This window comes from Apodemus sylvaticus, chromosome 8, assembly GCF_947179515.1.
Source record: "Apodemus sylvaticus chromosome 8, mApoSyl1.1, whole genome shotgun sequence".
Taxonomy (NCBI): Eukaryota; Metazoa; Chordata; class Mammalia; order Rodentia; family Muridae; genus Apodemus; species Apodemus sylvaticus.
This window is the reverse complement of record NC_067479.1, coordinates 71,134,810-71,155,999: the sequence shown is the minus strand read 5'-3', so window position 1 is coordinate 71,155,999 and position 21,190 is coordinate 71,134,810. Positions and strand designations below refer to the sequence as shown.

At 42.2% G+C, this 21,190-nt stretch overlaps 2 protein-coding genes across 4 annotated transcripts in view; one reads left to right on the top strand and one right to left on the bottom strand.

Moving 5' to 3' along the window:
• The window catches only part of Rnf17 (ring finger protein 17), a 135,553-nt gene extending 129,004 nt beyond the window's left edge, over positions 1-6,549 (top strand). For both annotated transcript variants that reach the window (XM_052191357.1, XM_052191356.1), the window contains exons 33-35: positions 2,622-2,757; positions 4,756-4,945; positions 6,451-6,549. In XM_052191357.1, coding sequence (XP_052047317.1) covers positions 2,622-2,757; positions 4,756-4,945; positions 6,451-6,549 — 425 coding nt within the window. The remainder of the gene's footprint in view (positions 1-2,621; positions 2,758-4,755; positions 4,946-6,450) is intronic.
• Positions 6,550-9,042: 2,493 nt separating this feature from the next.
• Positions 9,043-21,190, bottom strand: part of Cenpj (centromere protein J) — a 59,658-nt gene continuing 47,510 nt past the window's right edge. Inside the window, exons 11-18 of one of the 2 annotated variants that reach the window (XM_052191359.1) lie at positions 19,353-19,595; positions 16,641-16,725; positions 14,534-14,601; positions 14,204-14,317; positions 12,221-12,361; positions 12,063-12,147; positions 11,860-11,980; positions 9,043-9,413 (exon numbers count right to left, since the gene is read on the bottom strand). In XM_052191359.1, the coding sequence (XP_052047319.1) occupies positions 9,221-9,413; positions 11,860-11,980; positions 12,063-12,147; positions 12,221-12,361; positions 14,204-14,317; positions 14,534-14,601; positions 16,641-16,725; positions 19,353-19,595 (1,050 nt within the window). In that variant the 3' untranslated portion in view covers positions 9,043-9,220. The remainder of the gene's footprint in view (positions 9,414-11,859; positions 11,981-12,062; positions 12,148-12,220; positions 12,362-14,203; positions 14,318-14,533; positions 14,602-16,640; positions 16,726-19,352; positions 19,596-21,190) is intronic. The other variant, XM_052191358.1, reaches the window with a different exon arrangement.

The following is a 21,190-nucleotide window of genomic DNA, read 5'->3' as shown; positions in this document are numbered from 1 at the left end:
TAAATGAACCTTCATTCTCTGTTCCACACTTTGTCTCAGTATTTCCTCCCATGGGTATTTTGTACCCCTTCTAAGAAGGGCCAAAGTACCCACACTTTGGTCCTCCTTCTTGAGCTTCATGTGGTCTGTGAACTCTATCTGGGGTATTCCAAGCTTCTGGGCTAATATCTACTTATCAGTGAGTGTATACCATGTGTGTTCTTTTGTGATTGGGTTACCTCACTCAAGATGTTATTTTCTAGTTCCCTCCATTTGCCTAAGAATTTCATGAATTCATTGTTTTTAATAGCTGAGTACTATTCCATCGTGTACCACATTTTCTGTATCCATTCCTCTGTTGAGAGACATCTGAGTTCTTTCTAGCTTCTGGCTATTATAAATAAGGCAGCTATGAACATAGTGGAACATGTGTCCTTATTCTATGTTAGAGCATCTTCTGGGTATATGCCCAGGAGTGGTATATCTGGGTCCTCTGGTAATACTATGTCAAATTTTCTGAGGAACCACCAAACTGATTTCCAGAGTGCTTGTACCAGCTTTCAATCCCACCAGCAATGGAGGAGCATTCCTCTTTTTCTACAGCCTCACCAGCATCTGCTGTCACCTGAGTTTTTGATCTTAGCCATTCTGACTGATGTGAGATAGAATCTCAGGGTTGTTTTGATTTGCATTTCCCTGATGACTAAGGATGTTCAACAGCCATTCGGTATTCCTCAGTTGAGAATTCTTTGTTTAGCTCTGTACCCCATTTTTAATATGTTTATTTGGTTCTCTGGAGTCTAACTCATTGAGTTCTTTGTATATATTAGATAGTCCTCTATCGGATGTAAGATTGGTAAAGATCTTTTCCCAATCTATAGGTTGTCATTTTGTCCTATTGACAGTGTCCTTTGCCTTACAGAAGCTGTGCAATTTTATGAAGTTCCATTTGTCAATTCTTGATCTTAAAGCATAAGCTATTGGTGTTCTGTTCAGAACTCTTTCCCTGTGCCCATGTCCCCCACTTTCTTTTCCCCACTACAGAGCGATTGTGATTTAAAAAAGAAAAAACTGCATGGTATTGGTACAGTGACAGGCAGGTAGATCAATGGAATAGAATTGAAGACCCAAAAATTAACCCACACATGTATGGTCATTTGATCTTTGACAAAGGAGCTAAAACCATCCAGTAAAAAAAAAAGAGAGAGAGAGAGAGAGAGAGAGCATTTTCAACAAATGGTGCTGGTTCAGCTGTCGGTTAGCATGTAGAAGAATGTAAATTGATCTATTCTTATCTCCTTGTACAAAGCCCTCAGGGAGTCCATGCACCAAGCAGGAAGGGGAAATGAGGGGAGTGGGACTGAGAGGGAGGGCCAAGCCTACCAGAGGGACTGGAGGGAAGGCGGCCTTCCCCAGGAGGCGTAGTCTCTGCTCTTCAGCTGAAAGCCTTCTGCAGGCTGCTTTCTGAGATGATTCCTGATTCTTCATACTGGTTTATATGACGGTGGATATGAGTGCATACACTTTATTCTGGGTAAACCCAGGATTAAATACCTTTTGCCAGAAGGTATGCCCAGGAAGGGAATCTCATTGGCTGAAGGTTCAGAGCTATCTAGATACCTTATTAGCATGAAGAAGAACTCCAGGTGTCCTGCTATGTGACAGTGCTCATGTCTTTAGTGGAGTGTTGGGAGTGCCTGAACATGTGTTCCAGAGCAGGTACAGACAGGTAGGGAATGGCTCCACCCCTGCCAGTCTGAGCTCACTCAGCCCTGGCCAGTTCTTAGGTCTGTCTGGTAACATGGTCCCACATGCCCTACACAGAGCTATCTTTATTCTTGGTCTGTTGTGTATCAGACTATGTTTAAGCAAAGGAAAAATATGTCAGTCAAACTTCTTGCTTGATTTATTGGCTTAATTTACTAAGCTTCTAATAGGCCATATCTTTTTTTGTCTGATCACTACTTACAAATCCTTTTGCTTGGAATGTTCTTCCCTCAGACTATCGAATTTAAAGTCTTTTGCTCAGGTCTCCCTTATTGGAGATCTGCTCTTACCTTCCCAGCATGGAGCAGCACCCCCCTCCTCCGCACTCTACAGAAGCACTGTGAGCAGGTGCATCAGCAGCAGTTGGAAGGGCACTGTGCACACAGGTCTCAGAGTTACCAAACCTCATTAGGTGGGCTTTGTGTTTACACAGACTCTCAGTCCAGAAGGAAAAAAGTCCTTCCTCATTCATACTTCCAGGGAAAGGAGGTATAAGCTTAAAAAAAAAAAAGTCTGTCATAAGCTAACTTCTGGGTCTAAACACATTGTTCACTTCATAGCTTCATTGTTAGCACTAACCCAGGGCTTTGCCCATGCTGAGCACATCTCTACCAGTGAGCTCCATCCCCAGCCCTGACTGTGATGTCTCCTGTGTGGAAGTGGAACTAGGAGCTCTGAGGAAGGGCAAGTGCCTTTCTTCAAAACAACCTTGGGCATGAATAAGAAAACTTGATGAAATATAGGCAGAAAAGGAGAAGCCACAATAATATTCAACTCTGTACAGTAACCACATTTCTTTGTAATTTTTGTATTAAAATTTTTTGGAAGATAATAAGTAACAGTCTGTCATTCGTTTTCTTTTTCTGCCTTTCTAGAGATGCCTTGCCTTGCAGAATATGCTGATGGTTTATGGTATAGAGCAAAGATTGTTTCCATTAAAGAATTTAACCCTTTAGCTGTCCTGGTACTGTTTGTTGATTATGGGTCCACAGAGAAGTTGACAATAAACAGGTAAAGGGAAAGAAAAAGTTGAATAAGGTACTGTTTAAAGCATATTTATGTGTGTGCTCTATACTTCTGTGTGGGCATGTGCCTGTGCAGAGGTCCAAGGTCAGTGCTGATGTCTTCTATTCCTCCCCACCTTGCTTTTTGGGACAGTCTCTAACTAAACCTGCTCTCCATTTCAGCTAGATTGGCTAGGCAGCAATTCTAGGATCCACCTTTCTGAGGTAACAGGCTCAGCTGTTACTGGGTACTAGGGACCCAAACACTGGTCCTCATGGCAAGCACTTCACTCACGGAACCACCCCCAGTCTAAATAAGGATGCTTTGTTTTATCTGAGATGGGAGTACAACTAAAGCTATTACCTAGTAAAAATTTGCCTTATTTTTGGTTTGTCTTTGTTGGTTTCATTTGTTTGTTTTTGCTTTTTTGATTGGTTTTGGTTTTTATTGTTTGTTTGGTTTGTTTGTTTGTTTGTTGTTTGTTTGTTTTTTCAAGACACACTTTCTCTATGTTATAGTCCTGTTGCCTTGAACTCACAGAGCTCTGCCTGCCTTGCCACCCAAGTGCTGGGATTAATAGTCTAAACAACCACCACCTCATTTGTAAAAGAAAAAATTATTTTAAAATTATTTATAAATTAGTATTTTTATTGTGAGTTATGAACATATCTTATTATTTTAAGAAATTAGAACTTTTGCTGAACCTCACACCCAGAATTATAATACACCTTGAGACCATTTAAGTCTTGAGATTTCTGTCCTACTGTGTGCTCCCCTGCTTGTTTAACCTTTAAGAGAACAAAATGACAGCCAATCTCAACATGCCTCACATTTCCCATGTTACAGCTTACAACATAAGTGAATTGTTTCCATCTTACAATCTAAATGAGTGCATAGCTTTAATCCATGCCCTGACTTGGAGAGCAGTGTGTGCAATGATAAATCATAAAAAAAAAAAATACATGAAAACCCGCAGGAGTTATTTTTCTCCTTCCACCACATGGGACCCTGGAACTGAACCATGTCTCAGGCTCCGTAGCAGCAAGCCCACAACCTGCTGAGCCATTTCACAGCATAGATTGAGTATTTCTAAATGTATTTGTTTTTATTAATTATGTATATTGTGTGTATTTGTGCATATTAGTATAGGTGTCTGAAGATGCCATAGGTATCAGATCCCCTGTGCTAGACTTACATGTAGTTGTGAGCCATCAAACATGGGTGCTGAAACTCAGTTTTGGGTCTTCTATATGATCTTGACCACTGATCCCTTGATCTTAATCCCTTGAGCCTCCAAATTAGGAATTTTTAATGCAGGTTTTTATTTTGATAAGGTTTACCATCTTCTTGTTTAGATATACTTAGTATTTAGATTAATTGGCTTCTAAAATCATTCACAGTATTATTCAACTTTACATTGACATTTTCAAATCATTTTTAATCAGTGTACACAGAAATTCTTCCCATTAACCATGCTCCATTTCACCCTCACCTAGCCCAATAACCTACCCTTCTGTGCCTAGTCTTCAAGGTTCACCTATATGGCACACGCCACAGTTCACTTCCCAGGGCATTTATTTATATGTGTCTGTCTCAACTTTAGACACTCTTCATGGGCTGACACTGGGATTTTACTTCTTCAGTGAGCAAGACTGTAATGAACGCACATATACAGGTGCCTTTCTGAGACCTGCTTTCAATTGTTTAGAGTGGAATTGGCTGGGCCAATTCATAGAGTTGTATCAGAGTACCCAAACACATACTCTGTTTTTAATATCTAAGGAACTTCTATATATAATTCTCCACAACTGTACATCACTACTGTACATCACTAACAGTGCCCAAGGGTTTTTGGTTTTTCTGACTTTTCTTGGCTATTCTATTGGTGTTATTTTTGCCAAATCAGTATTATGAAACTTTTCTCCTGTTTTTACTGAGTTATACAGCTTTAGTGGAGAATTTAAATCATGACATTCTTATCATCTTATCAATCTCTTGTGACAGACTACGTCAGATTCCTGTTCAGCTTATGCAGTACCCAGCCCAAGCCATAAAGGTGCTCCTGGCAGGGTTTAAACCTCCTGTAAGTGACTCAGGAAAAGCAAGAATTCCGTACTGCCCCAAGTGGAGCATGGAAGCGCTGTGGACTATGATAGACTGTCTCCAGGGAAAACAGCTTTACGCTTCCTCTGTGGTATGTCCAAATTAGCCAAATTATCTTAAAGTTATTTCCATAAGCCCTGTTAACTTCATAAAGTGTTCTGCTTCTGCTTAAGAAATAATAGTTAAAGCATACGAAGCTACATAGACTACAGAAGTTAAGTCTTAGACTAGTTAAAATGGTTGTTTGGGGCTTGACATGGAACTCTACTAACTACCACAAGTTAGGAGTTCACAGTCATCACCCTGGGCCCTGTCACACCTACCAAAGAAAAAAATTTTAACAAGCTTTATTATCCTAAAGTGATAGATAATAATAAATATGATAAAAATAATATAATAAAAATAATAAATATGCATATCATAGAATCAAAATGCTTTCAAGTTAATGAAAAACATGCATACCATTGATCAATCTGAGGTAGTCAAGTACAGCAGAGGTATAGATAACTTTGCAGGCTGGGGGAAATGTAGGGAATGACTATTTTCATTTGAAGAGACCTGGAAAGGTGCTTAAGAAACTTGTTAGTAGGTTTTCAAGTAACTCAGTAAGTAGGGTCCAGAAAGTGACACATAAGCTGTGTCCCAAACACTGGGGTGGGGCTCCATTCAGAGACACTTGGACTATAAGGGGACCAGACCTGTTCCAAAGCTGCAGGTGGGGCACTGGAGAGGTGGCTCAGGAATTGAGGGCATGAACTTCTGCTCTTGCAGAGGGGCCCAGGTTTAGTTCCTGGTGGCTCACAACAGTCTACCCCAGTTCCCAGGATCAGGTGCCCTCTTCTGAGCTTGCACACACACAACACAAACACACACACACAATCTGGGTTCTGGCCCAATATTATAAAACCCAGGACTCCTAGACCTCCTTGATATAGCCCTGGGCTGAGATGGTGATATAGAAGATGCCTGTGAGTTACTCTTGTCCTTGCAACTGGTATTCAGGCCCACCTGCCTCCTCATTTGAATTCTGTCTGGTGCTAGGACAAAGAATACTGTATACTGCCTTCCACAGGAATGAACTCACTAGACAAGGCTATGACTAGAAAATGCCTTTGGAAAGCACTAGTATATACATAGTTCATGAAGGTTGTTTCTAAATAAGTCAGTGGAAAGACAGGCCAAGTATTACAAATATATATTTCTTCACTTCTATGAGCAACAGCCCAATTTTAGCTTATGTCTAGCAGATAGTGTGTGGTGTCTAAAGTCAGATAAAAGGCTTTATAGGCAGGAGAGACTTGAATTTCATTAAAGAGGAGGAGAATGGAAGAAATATGATTTAACAGGAAACCATTAGATTTGCCCTCTGAAGGTAGAGTATGAACTAGTCTGTGCCTTCCTCCAGGGAGAGCAGCCAGATGGAGGAAGGAAAGGGCACCAAAGACAGCATTATGTTTTGTGTGTTGGTGTTGGGTTTTTTTGGTGAACTTTTTGTTTCTGCCTCCTGAGTGTTAGGATTATAGGTGTGTTACCACATTGCAGGTGTGTATCCAGATGCATTATTGTTTTCCTGATAACTATATCTTTCAATTTTAGGCTCAGGCACCAGAACAAATAGTGACATTATATGAAGAGGAACAATACCCAGTTCACATGTCCTTGGTAGAAATGGGGCTTGCAGATAAAGATGAGTAATGTAAGTGTACTTCTTGGTCACCTGTTTAATCAGCATGTGTGTCTACACATGAGTGCTATGACCACAGAGATTAATGCTGAATTGCTTATAAATGCATCTCAGATATTATTCCTTTTTTATTAGATTAATGAGGTTTATAATTATACAAATCTGTGTTTTGCTTATTATTATTATTATTATTTGATAGTTTTGTTCTCATATTTCATTAGATATTTTATTTACATTTCAAATGTTATCCCCTTTTCTGGTTTCCCTTCCAAAAACATCCTATCCCATCATCTCTCCCCCTGCTCACCAACCCACCCATTTCCGCTCCCCTCTCCTGGCATTCCCCTACACTGGGGCATTGAACCTTCTCAGGACCAAGGGCCAAGGGCCTCTCCTCCCTTTGATGTCCAACAAGGCCATTCTCTGCTACATATGTGTCTAGAGCCATGGGTCCCTCCATGTGTACACTTTTGTTGGTGGTTTAGTCCCTGGAAGCTCTGGGGGGGGAGGACTGGTTGGTTCATATTGTTGTTCCTCCTATGGGGCTGCAAACCCCTTAGCTCCTTCCATCCTTTCTCTAGCTCCTACATTGGGGAACTTGTGCTCAGTCCATTGACCTGAGGGCACCCACCTCTGTATTTTGTCAGGCTCTGACAAAGCCTCTCAGGAGACAACTATATCAGGCTCCTGTCCGCAAGCACTTGTTGGCATCCACTATAGTGTGTGGTTTTGGTGACTGTGTATGGGATGGATCCCCAGGTAGGGCAGTCTCTGGATGGTCTTTCCTTCAGTCTCTGCTCTGTCTCCATATCTCCTCCCATAGATGAAATTCTCTAAGAACTTTCTTCCATTGCTTGAGGCCTTTCTACCTCTTGAACACCATTATCAATGAGCCCTTTTATTTATAAATACAGTAGTAGGTGTGGGGCAAGCAGAACAGGACAATTTGTACCACAAATTAATTTATGTTCATTACTAAATAGAAGGCATACAGAACCCCTGGGGACCTAGCTGACTGACAAGTGGGTCCACTAGGACTGAGGACAGCATTAAGGCAGGTGTTAAAGTAACACTTTCTGTTTTTCAGGTGCACAAGAGCTCCTGAAGCTGTCGAAAGGGTTTCTGTTAGAGTTGTACTTCAAGCTTGACTTGAACTTGTTCTACAGTGGTATCTTTTGTTTCTCTCCTTTTGTCTTACTTGGCAGATTGTTAAGGAATGGTGTGGTGGAAAAGTATTTTCTTTAAAACATTTTTGTTTTTACTGTTCTTTCAAAATAAAATTTAGTTATATAGAAATTTTAGTTCATGTTAAGATTCTGTTTTAAAAATGCCAGAATTGTTGAAAGTTGTGAAATGTCTCACCCATGGCCACCCTCACTCCAGAGGTGAGTATGAGAGGGTGTTTGTAATTATTACATAAGACTTGGTTGGTGGCTTGGCTGTCTATGAGTACAGTAGACTGAGTAACAGGAAACCTAGGTAACATTTGCATTGTCTTCACTGCTGTGTCGGTGGTAGCTCAACTGATTCATTGCCCATCTGAGTGCATGATCTTGTTAGATACATAGGTAGGTATTGGGCATTTTTGTCCTTTCTTAATTGCATTCTTCTACAGGGCCCTTATACGCTTGAGAGGTTTACTTATATGTGCACAGTGGAGGGATTTGCTGAGTCAGGAAGCAATTACTTTTGAAAAAAATAGCTACACATTCCTGAAGATAGCAGTTGACACCATTTCCTTTAAAGGGTATGCTTCATGTCTTACTTTAAAAAATTCTTCCGCAGCCTAAAGTAATATTTTGTTTTGTTTTTCACATTCAGTTCTTAAGTCATACAGAATTGCTATTTTTTTTAATACCTATTGTTCTAATCATAAACTTAGAATGGACAACTTGGCCTTTCTTTGAGCATAGCTTGTTTGTGTTGCCTACCACCTCTGTGGAAATAACAAGAAGGGGTCTGTGGTTGGCTCCCACCAACTTCTTACTGCTGTTTTTGACAAATTATGCAGCATCCTGGCTGTAACCACTTCTCCTGTTTGTGCCCGTCTCTATTCTTTTACAAGTCCTGAGTCTGTACGGGAGGGAGGGAGGAAGGGAGGGAGGGAGGGAGGGAGGGAGGGAGGGCAGTTTGTGTTTGTTTTGGCTGCAGTACTGTTTTGGCATTCACTTTTTACTTCCCATCCCGTGGAACAAGTATTTGATATACTTCTTTAATTCTTGGGTTTTCTTATCTTGAAAACCAGCATAAGTCACGTGTGATGTTGCATGTCTTTAATTCCAGCAATGGGGACACAAAGGCAGGTGGATCTCTGTGAATTCAAGGCCAGCCTGACCTACAGAGAAAGTTCCAGGCTACACAGTGGAGACTGGTCTCCAAAAAATAAAAACAAAAAAAGGTAAAGATATTTATAAAAATAAACTGTACAATTTACAACAAAGTAATAATGTTTTCCTAACTATAGAAAGACACATACACTAGATAAGCCACTTTTGTGTTTCAAAGAATGTAAAACATAGACTGTATGGCAAAACTTTAATTTTAAAATTCAAACATAATTCAAACATCTTTTTATTTAGACACACATTATATAAATTAAATACCTCAACACATAAGAAATGTACATACTCTGAACAGAAAAAGCACTTAGTGTTACTTCATGATTAATCCCGCAAAAGGTCTTCACATTTCTGTGTCCATTAGCACATTACCATCCTTGTCCTTCACTCTAACTCGGCCAGATGTGTACTTTGTCTCTTGATGACCATTTGCATAGACAGTCTTAACAGTCCCATCGGGGTATTCTCGTCTCTTGAACTGGGCAGTGTGCAGCTCTCTTTGGCCATTATTAAACTCTATGATTTTGTTGCCATCACTGTAAAATTTAAACCAGAAAATAATTTCTCAAAATGTTGATATATATATATATATATCAACAACAGCTGGGCGTAGTAGTAGGTACACAGCTGTAATACCAGTCCGTGGGAGGACCAGCCTGAACACACACAAAACCTTGCCTTACCACCCCTGAAATTTACCATAAAGCTGGAGTAAGCTTAATGGGAAAGTACTTGCACAGTATGCATGAGGCCTTCACTCAATCCTCGGTACCATGGGAGAATAAAAAGAAAAGACACATACACCAGGGGACGCTGGCTGAAAGTAGCCTTTGATTCTGGCAGTTCTTTCTTCTCCTAAACACACTAGTTGGTCCTCTTTCTTCCCAATACAACTGCAAGTTCTGTTTGCAGCATTTCAGTTCCAGCTACCAAATCAGCCTTTACATGTGGCCATGAAAAGTTTCTACTAATGATTAAAGGTTTAGGTTTTTGTTTTTTAATTTTAGATGTGCTCAGCATTTTTTGCTTTTATTTTTTCTGGGACAGATTCTCTTTATATAGGGCTAACTGGCCTGGAACTCATTATGTAGAGTATACTGTCCTCAAACTCCCACTGATGTACCTGCCTCCTCAGTTCTGGGATTAGAACGTGTATCATATGTAGCAAATGTCTTGGTCTTTTGTAGCAAAAGCAGCTTGCTCTTCATGTGGGTCCCCAATAACTGGCGCTGTCCCTTAATCTGCTGCCTGCCTGTGGATCCTGTTGTCCTATCTGGGCCACCTTGTTTGGCTTCAGTGGGAGAGGATGCACCTGCAATGACTTGACAGGGGGCTTGAGGGAAGGGATCATATTGGGATGTAAAGTGAATAAATAAATGAAAAAAAAAAAAAGCTTGTGTGTGTCACCATGCCCAGCTCAAAACTGGTCATCGTGTTTAAATTTAGCATTCGTTTTCCTTGGGGAAGTTGAGATGATCTCAAGACTGCCTGAGTGCTTTGAACAATTAACACCAAGTGGGTTTCTGGTCATACTCCTATGGGCATTTACAACAAATTTCCACAGCTGATAGAATTTACCAATAGAAGCCCTGGGGTTACAGACTGGGAGTCAGCAACTGGGAACATAGATAGGCAGGTGTTCCCAGCAGAACAGTCTTATGCCACATACATGTGTGAGATACAAAACCATTCCAAGGGCTGATGCTTCCCCAGGGAATCCGCGCCCAGCACAGCTGCAGCTGAACAAGCCAGGTGATTGCGATGGCAAACTACAACTGGAGAACCATAGCTCTTAAGTAAAAAATAATTCTGGGATTATTATACCAAACTTGGGATTTGCCTATGAAAATAAGAATGGCTATGAGTTAATCTATGTTGGAGCTAGATGCATTACTACATAATTTTTCTTATTTCCCTTTGTAATGCAAAACTTCAAAAATAAGAGTAAACAAAATCTTAAATTTGTACTAATGTTATCCAATGTATGGTAGATTTCTAATTTTTTTTTTTTTAACAAACTATACTACACTAAGGGGAAACATTACAATGACTGTTAGAAGTCCATATACCTGAATTCATTTTACTTCCTTGGAGGGTTTTTCCCATAGACTTCATGCTGATTAGTGTTAATTGTTTTCAAACAAGGGGGTATTTAGTTCCTAAGAAAGGAAAAGTCAATTAAATGTGGCAGAGCTTCTCTGGGGCTGTGATTAAGTGGTGGGGTAAAGGCTCTGCCAGGCTGGTGATGGTGCACAGCAGAATCCCAGCATGTGTGAGGGATAGGCAGCCTGGGCTATAAGAAGCAATGCTTTTAAACAAAACAACAACAACAACATGTTTTTATTGTGGATTGGAAATCCATATAAAACTAACTTTCAGAAATGTAATACTCAGAAGGACAAAGAAAGAGTTTATTGATTTTCAAAGTTTGGATCAAATATACCAAGAGCGTAAACCTGTAACAGAACAGAGGGCTTGAGAAATTGAAAAATACAAGCAAGATAGGAAAGTCTACACACGGTTCACAGGTTCTGTCAGCTGCACACTTGAGGGCAGCCTGCCTTCTGCATCTCCTGAGTTCTGTGCAGCCTCTAAGTCCCATTCACACATGGCTTCTAAACTGCGCAGTGTCTGTCTTCACTTCTCACCTCATCGAAACCTGAATCACTGGCATTTTGTATTTGGGAAATGCACGCTCCCTTGCATGTAGAGCCAAAGAAGGGCTCTATTCCCTTTAGACAAGGTCTCTCACTGAACTTCTGGTTTGGGCTGGGCTTCCTGGCCCCACCTGACTTCCCCACCCCCCTCGCCCTAGCACCGGGATCACAGGAACATGCACCCGTGTCCTTTATAGGATGGTAAGTTCCAATTCAGACCTTCACTCTCTACTAATAGATCCCCAGTCCCAAATGTTTCAAATTTATTTTAAAAATGAACCATGAAAACTGGAAAATGTAGAAACAGATTTAAAAGGTGCCATACCGTTGTACTCTGACAATTGTGCCATCTGGAAAGATGCTCTCTTCTTGACCATCAGCAAATAAAGTTTTAATGGTCTGGTCAGGAAATGTGATTTCTTTTCTTCCATCTGGGAAATGCTTTTCTGTTTTAAAAAGGATTGTTATCAATATATTTTCTTAAAGGAAGGTTAGAGGTTAACAGTGAAGGCTAAGTTGAATTTGTACCTATTTGTCCACTTGAGAAATGTAAGACTTCAAGTCCTTCTGGGTACGTGGTATGTGTGGTCTGGGCAGCCGCATAGTAGTAGACCTGTGAAGACATTTGGTCAGTTTGCCCCTTCTCCTAGGACGCCGCAGCAGAAGCATCGACTAGGCATACATACCACTCTCTCATCCGGCATCACCTGCTTCACATCACCATTGAAAAACGTCACAGTGATGCTCTTCCCATCTGCACTCACTTCTTTCCGAGTTCCATTGGGAAACAGAACAACCCGGCACCCATTTTTATAAACTTTTTCTACCTGAAAAGACACAAGATAATTATTGCTAGGTAAGATTTCCTCCTGAGACCATGTAACAAAGGTATGAGGAATTCCCTGCCTATTTACACATGTCCAAATTCTCCATAATAAAAGTAAAGCATTTTCTAAAATCAAAAATAGGGAACACTTATTTCGCCAGGTATTGTGCTTTTCTCAGGGTTTTTTTGTTTATAATCTATGTTAACAACTCATCTAAAAACCTCTCCGCAACTTGGTATCTTATAGAAACTAATAAAATATGGTTACTTCTGTTATTCTCCTCAATGCTCAAGGCTAGACTGAACTTTGGCCTTATTTCAATTAAATGAACAAGATTAGAATATATGCAACACAAACCCAATGGAAAAATTCTTAGTTACCTTCCCCCCCCCAAACAAATATCATTTATGTCCCTTTTTACTCCTTTTGGTCAGCACACCCATTTTTTCCACTTAGAAGAAAAACTTTTTTCAAAGATTTATTTATTTTATGCATATGAGTACACTATTGCTCTTTTCAGACACACCAGAAAAGGGCATTAGAACCCATTACAGATGGTTGTGAGCCATCATGTGGTTGCTGGAATTTGCACTCAGGTACTCTTAATCACTGAGCCATCTCTCCAGCCCCTAGAAAAATTTTAGGGCCAAGAGAAGGCTCACAGTTTACAGGCACTTGCTGCCAAGCCTGAGAACCTGAATTCTTAGTTCTCATTTGTTGGAAGGAGAGCACCAACTCCTGGACATTACACCGTCTTCCCCATGTGCCCACACAAATAGCTGTAAGGCCAAGAACAAGTAAGCCAGGTGGTAACAGTCCTGGCTCCTGAACAGTATCACAAAGACCACAGAAGAGAAAATGCAGGAGGCCTGTGTAATGCAAAACTAAGTTAAAGGTTCGATGTTCCTCCTTTTGTTTAATACTAAGTATTCAAGCCCTATAGTCCATAAGCTAAGCAGCAAGACTCAGCTTTCAAGATCAACTCTAGCCACGTACCACACAACAGCCACGGGTAGGCCACATGCATAATATTCTCCCCTATTAGTATAACGAAGCAGAAATATCTTTATTCCCCTTCATCCTAGCCATTGTCATGCAATGGAGCATCACATTACTTGTGTTTGTGGTGACGGCTGTAAGCCTGTGCTGACAGTTACAGAAAAGTACATCACATACAATTATGTAAAGTGTTTACATAAGTGTAACAGTGTAAACAGCTACGTTTGCTGGTTTGTCTTTTCTGTACTGCTTTTATTTTAGAACACCATGTGTTTATATCATTACACATGAAGTCTCCTGTGCCTCAGCTTCTATGTCACTTTGTTCTTCTAGGCCCTCAGAATAGCAGCTCTACCGCATACATACCTATGTGTACATATGCGTGTATACACACACACACACACACACAGACATGGCATGGCCCAAGTCTGACGTAGATGATCTCATAGGGCTATAGGAGCACATTCTAGGATGTTCACATGATAATGCAATCCGTAACAGTGCAGATCTCAGAATAGGTCCCTGTTGTAAAGTGGCAAATGATACTCTTTTCAAAAGAGTCGAGGCTCCTTATTTTAACGCATGACTATTTTGTATTGTATCACAAATTTTTAGTGACTTGCTGATTTTTATTTTTATGTGAATCGATTAGTGTTCTGCCTGCCTGTATGTTTGTGTGTGATAGCATCAGATGCCCTGGAACTGGAGCTACAGACAGTTGTAAGCTGCCACATGGGTGCTGGGAATTGAACACAGGTCCTCTGGAAGAGTAGCTAATACTCTTAACCACAGAGCCAACTCTCCAGCCCCAACACAATCATTATTTTAAATGAATGTTTTTACCTTTCCATCAGGGTGATTGATTTCTCCCTGAATTTCTTCCTCTTTTTCCTCTTTGTTTTTATATTCAAGGTCTGGGAAGGTCACTTGTTGAAGAGGCTCTCTGGGCAAGGCAGCCTACAAGACAGGATTTTTAAGTAGTTATAACCTGCACCTATTAAATTAAAAAGCTAGATTTTAAAATTACATGATTCTATGACTAGTGTTTGTTGTTATATAGAAAACATTTGCAATGTTAAAAGCCTTCCTTTATACCTGGTTTGGAAATTTAACAAATCCATTTCATCCCTGAATAAAGTATATTCACATATTTAGCATTATAAAAAGGTTTACCTGTCCTTTGTCAGAGCTGCCCAAGTCACCACGGGGAGGCACAGACTTGGGTCTTCTAGGTGGAGTTCCTGTCAGAAAATAATTGTCAGGGTTAGTTTTAATACTTAATGAAAATATTTAACTTACTGACCTGGTAAAACATTTCCTTTGGGGCCAAAAAGATGGCTTAGCAGGTAAAAGCACTTGCAACATTAAAAGCGTCTAAATATTAATCCTTGGAACCCACATGGTGGGAAGAGAAAACTAATTTCCTCAAGTTCTCAGATGTCTTCCACAAGAGCACAATAATGTACACATTCCACACCAGACACAAAACATTTCCTTTGTCAGTGCTGTTTTATTTAACCCAGCTACCTTATTTTATGTGTGAGTCTGTCTGTGTATACATAATGCACTCAGGCATGTGGGTGCCTGAGGAAACAGGACAGATCATCACAGGGCTGAGCAGTTAAAGGCATTTGTGGTGTTCCCAGCGCCCACGCGGCAGCTAACAACACTATGTAAATCCCAGTTCCAGGTGATCTAGTGCCCTCTGCTGGCCTCTGCAGGTACAATGCAGACATAAACGAACAGATACAAAACAAAATACACCTTACGCGGGAAAATGGCCTAGCAATATTAAAATATTGGGTTCATCAAAATAGATAATGAGTACACATAGGCCAGCCTTAGCTCAAGGCTCAAGGCTAACCTGGGCTATGTGGGAGTCCATCTTTTAAAACAAAGGTTGTCGAACAATAGGCTGAAAAAATGTTTTGTGATGTAGGTAAGAATGGTTAAAGACCTAAATAATTTTCCTTTAAAAAAAAAAAAAGAAACTGAATGCTGAAGAGATGGCTGATTTTTACAACCTGCCTTGAAGTCTGAAACCTTAAGCCTTGGGTTTCAGTTCCCAGTAATGACGGGCTAGGGGGATGTAGTATCCATATAGTTAGTCAGCAAAGGGAATAGTTTCAATGCACTTAATGATCAGGGAAGTGCAAATTAAAACAATGACAAATGCACTTAGCTATTACCAAAAACTCAAATCTAACAGCACTGAGTACTGAGTATGAGATCAGGGCTTGGGAGATGGTGCAGTAGGTAACACGAATGCTGCTAGCAGAGGCTACTTGAGTTCAGTCTAGAGAACCCACGTGGGAAGTTACTTTCTAACAAGTTTTCTTCTCAGTCCACATGTAGCTGCCAAACAACACAATAAACATAATCAAAACTCTAAGAATATATTAGTATATTTTGGAAATAATTTTGATACAATCTATTGCTACTAAAAATATTCTACCAATTGTCCAGTTATTCTAGCCCTTGCTATGTACATGGAGAACTGCATGCGTGTATTCCAGATAAAGAGATGTCCGTGGCATTGCAGCATCACACACCCACTAACAACAAGTGGATTTGTTGAGGCTGGAGAGATGCCCCAGCAGTTAAGAAGCACTGGTTGCTTTTGAAAAGAACCTGGGTTCAGTCTTCAGCCTCCACATGGATACTTAATAATCACAGAAACAGTGTGAAACAGTTAATAAATTGTATGGGCATGTGTAGTTTAAAAGAATAAACAAGCATGAAATGCCATCAGAAATTATCTGATGAATAAGACTGATACAGAGCCCCTAAAATAACCCCTACCCCCAGGGTTCAAGTTTCTCTAGAAACCTCTTGATGGGGGAGGGAAAGGCTACAGTGCAGGCTGCAGAGCAGGAATTGGCTCAGGAAGAACACTCAATTTGGCAGCTTATCTCACAGCTAAATAAACACATGCATATTTTCTGGCCTTTGTCTTTTTTCTATAAAATTTATCCATTTATAGTTTGTCCAAACATTTTCCTTTACCATTTTGTTTCCTAACTTTTGAAACAGTGAAACTAAGGAAGCAGTGTATATACTACAATGCAGAGGCGCCAAGATCATTTGGGTTTAACTTCTTGAATATAATCCATTCTCCTGTCCCCACCCCTTCACTCTCAGCCAGTCTCACTTGGTAGCCCAGAGTGGCCGTGAGCGTGGGATGAGCCTCCTGACTGGTAGGGTAACAACTCCTATCTCCAAGCTCAGCTCAATTTACCTATTATGTTCTGAAATATAAAAGAACCATGCAACTTCTTACCTTGTGCTGGTAAATACTTTTTCTTACATTTTTCTACCTGGACTCCTGAAGAAACATGACTCTTTTGAAATTGAATTGATGAGTTCTATAATATAAGAAATAATTTTTAATATAATTGTTAATCTACATTTTATGACACTGAACAAATTCACAGTAAGCCAGGTAAATTGGTGGCTCTCTAGGAATGAAACACACACACACACACACAAAATCCTCCAGCTCAGACCAAAACAGACCATGTCAATCAGCCTCATCCACAAACCTCCCTCATGTCACCAATGGCTGATGAATCCACCTGACACTCCCCCATTCCCAAGTCTGTGCCTATCCCCAGTATGTCAGGACCTCCCTGATGATAGTATCTCTGGTCTCTTGACCTATCCCTCCACCAATCTGTGCTCTGTCCAGCCTTAGCTTGGGACAGTCCCAGAAACTGCCACCATCAATTCTAACAATTCCTTCAATAAACAGATGCACAAACCATAATTTCAAAACAGTTCACTTATAAAGATCTATACCATAGGGCATTCCACTAAACAATTAGCCAGATAACTCTCTAAAGAGTCAGGGACACTTCACAAAATGCTAAAGTATTTAAAGGCTAGGAGGTCATGATTTGTACAGCTCCATTCAACTGCTTTGGCCACACAGCATGGTGAGATGTTCAGAGCAGTCAAAGCAGGAAAGGTTCAAAACTTTGTCACGCCGAGGGCCCGCGCCGCCCCCCCCCCCCCCCCCCCCCCGTTCACTGGGAAGCTTCCGTGATATGTATGGTAGAGGACAAATAAATGCTCTTTCTAGGGGACTGTATCCTGTCTTTGCAGATCATGCCCTAAACTCTCACACAGACAATGTCCACAGCCTAGAGCACACAGTCTATTGGTCCATGCATGCTTGCTATGTCCCCTGCACCAGTGGCCTTGGGCCTTCTGATACACCTTACATTCATAGTTCATAAGTCACTCCTACACAAACCTATATCGTCCTCCCCTGCGTAGCAACATTCACCTTTGCCAAAATCCAACTCCATATCAAAAGAGCTCAAAAAAAACAAAAATAAAAAACAAATTATTTCATTCAGGCAGGGTCTCCCACCCGTGTAGCCCACTGCAGCTACAAAGCAGCCTTCCCTACTGTCCTGGTTTGCTTTCTATTGTAATAAAGACCATGACCAAAAGCTGGGAGGTATAATCTATCACTGAAAAAAGCCATGGAAAGAACTCAAGGTACAGAAATCATGGAGGAACACTGCTTTCTAGCTTATTCTTCATGGACTGCTGAACCTAGCCGAGGTCACCTGTGAGCGGTAGCCGGGACTACAGTAGCTAGACCCTCCCACGTTAATCAGCAATCAAGTAAATGCCCCCACCAGCTTGCCTACAGTCCCACCGACGGAGGTAGCTTCTCACTAAGGTCCCCTGGTTCCACCAGTCCCCTTCCTAGGCTCTTTGGTTTCCATTCTTAGCTGACTTCCCACATCTACCTTCTGCCTCCTGCCTCCAGCTCTCAGCCCAGAGGAGCGTGCTCCTGTCTCCCCTAGAAAGGCAGAGCTTCCGAAGACTTCCCACCAGCTGCAACTCTGCATCAGCCTGGTCTGGACTTGCCTCACAAAGGATGGCATTTTTGGATGCTGCCCTAGCTACTCCTTGCTTCTTCCTGCAGCTATGTCTTTTTCACTGAGCCACACCTAACCTGTTCATTCTATTTAAAATAACAAAAGCCTTACCCCAGTCTCTTCAACCACAGTCAACAACCTACAGAACTATTCTGCTCTGCCCTTCTCTTCTCTGCATCCTTGCCACCATAAGCACTCATGGAAGAGGGTCTTGATGTGCTGCAGTTTGGGGCTTGGGAAATAACCTGGCAATTAGTCCTCAATGGGCCCAGCAGGGCACTCCATCTCAAGGAACCCTTCCTCTGGACATTAGGACAGCCTGTTTCCCTTCTCACCTGCTTTATCATTAAGCCAGCTCGTCTCCACCCAGTGCCTCATAAAGCACACATTCTGAATGCATCAAGTGTCATCCGCAGCCTGCACTTTGCCTAACACCAGTCTAGGGCAGCATCCCCACAGGACAACTGGAAGGCCTGTCGTGCTTACCTCCCCAGCTGTGCTCTAGGGTGGTTTGAATGAGAATGTCCCCCATAGGCTCAGGTATCTGAATGCTTCCTTCCCAGCTGCTAGGATGGCTTAAGAAGCACTAGGAGGTGTGGCCTTGGAGCAGCTGTGTCATTGGAGTAGGCTTTGAGGTTTGCAAAGCTCACACCACTCCAGAAGCAATGAGCTCCTTCTGCCTCCCTCTTGCTTGGTAAGGATAAGAATGTAAGCTCTCATCTGTTCCTCGGGCCCCACGCCTTCCTGCCTTGCTCCCCACCAGGATACTTGTGGACTGTCAGCTCTGCAACCATGAGACCCAAATAAATGCTTGCTTTGTTTCCTTGGTCATGGTGTTTTGTCACAGCAAAAGAAAAGTAACTAAGACAAGTGGTAAACTACACAGCATGCAGAAGTCTGTTCCTGAATGAAGTTTCTACTGGAACTGCAGTGCTTTTGACTTGAACAGTTATCACCCTGTCTGCTTCCTGAGCTTTCAGTCTAGTGACAGTCCTCCTGGACCTGTGGAAGACTGACTTCCCACCCCTAGACCCACCATTCCATTTCCTGGCTTTATGAGTTTAAATGTACAAACATGAGTCTTCACCCAAACCTACCATGGACTCATCCTCTTTTGTGGCCGTCATGTACCGGCAGGCCTTGGGACTGTTCTCAATTGCTTCTGCTTTCTTCCAGGCATCCAGCCGGAATCTTTCCATTACTTTTATCTCTTCTCGGAGGTCTGTGTTCTCTTTGACTAGCATTTCTATCTGGCTTCTGAGGCGACCGTGTGTACTTAACCATTTTGTTTCCTTCCTTTTCAAGTCTTCCTGTAAATCTGCTATTTGCTGTTTCAAAGCCTCTCAAAAGAAAAAGTTACAGTATTAAAACAAGGCAACTGGAGAAGAGATGCATCAAAAAACAAAATGCCAGTGTGCCACAGACAGCAGGAGAGCACGCCTGGACAGTAAATGACACTGCGGTTCTCCAGAGCCAGGTTGTGCAGTCAGTTAAGTGCTCACCTTACATTGTCAACATCTGATCACAAGCCAGGACAAAGCAGACTCAGCCCTGAGTATGGCATGTGGGAATGCAGCCTGAACTAATCACTAACTGAAACAGATAAGTTAAAAGAAACCACATGAATTCTTGAACAGAAGTCAACTTGTGCTAAAGAGAAAACTGAATCCAAAGTCAAAGCTACCTGCCCTGAAGATAGATTAGCTGAGATCCATGAGTAAAGCTGTCCAAAGGTGGTGGCTACCTCCATTAACTGCTCAGTCAGTGCAAAGTAGAATTCTTTGTTAAATATCCCACTCCTTCCTCACTACTGCACTTGACTAGTCTTTAAAAAAAAAAAAAAGACATTAACGAGTAGAAAGCAATCTTAATAAAGAAGATGAAGGAGGTACTACATTTGCCAAGCATCTATGGGACCCTGAATCTGATCCCCAGCAGCACAACAAACAGAAAAGAGGAAGGAAAAGAAGGAAGGGAAGTGGGGAAAAAGGGAGAGGAAATGAGGGGAATGAAGCTCAAAGATACAAAACACTTGCCAATTTCCCAATAAGATTTCCCAGTAGTGGGAGAGCGGCAGCGGCAGCAGAGGCAGTGGCGGCAGTGCAGCAGTGGCTGGTCCAGCTGAAGGGCCATCAGCAGTGGAACCAAGGCGACACAGGGTCCAGTTAGGCCCTGCGCCCACTGACCTACTGACCTACTGACCCTGGCCAGCCGGGCTGCAATCACCGGAGGATTTACGGTGCCTTTCACCGCACAGAAGCCACATCAGAACTCTGCTTCCCGCCAGTCAGGAGAGACTCGCCTCCATCTTGGTTTCAGACTCCAGAGAGATAGGACAGACTGGGGTACACAAACATAACCCGAGGCCAACATCGCGGGGGTCTAAGTCCGATGGGCATTGGCCTGCACCCAGGCCCTGGGCTGTTCGGGGGGCCATCGGAGTGTGCCAACCCAGCCAGGAGGTTTTTTTTTTTGCCCGCACCGGCGCATGCGCCGCCATTTTGCCTACAGGATGCCAGAGAGCTCTAGCAGGTAAAGCCGTAACTGGCATAGCCTGAGGCTAACAAAGCAGGGGTCTAGGCCCCAACAGGCCCTGGACTGACCCCAAGAACTAGGCGGCTTGGTGGGCCATCTGTGTGTCAACCCGCCCAGGAGGTTGTTAGCCCAGCAGACTCTCCGGCACTTTCAGGGAGCCCGAGCACACACGTCCGCCCATCCTGGCCACCTGACAGACCCAATTAACAGTCATAGCCGGAGGGGAACTTTGCTCGGAACTTGGCCTCCCAGGCTTTTACCTGGACCCAGGGCCTGAGCAGCTAGGCTAGCCTTGTGTGTACCAACCCAGTTGGGAGATCAGCCGCCCAGCAGAGTGATCAGCAGACAGAAAAGGTCCCGGCAGCATACACCATCAGCACTCCCTGAAGGTGCAAACGGG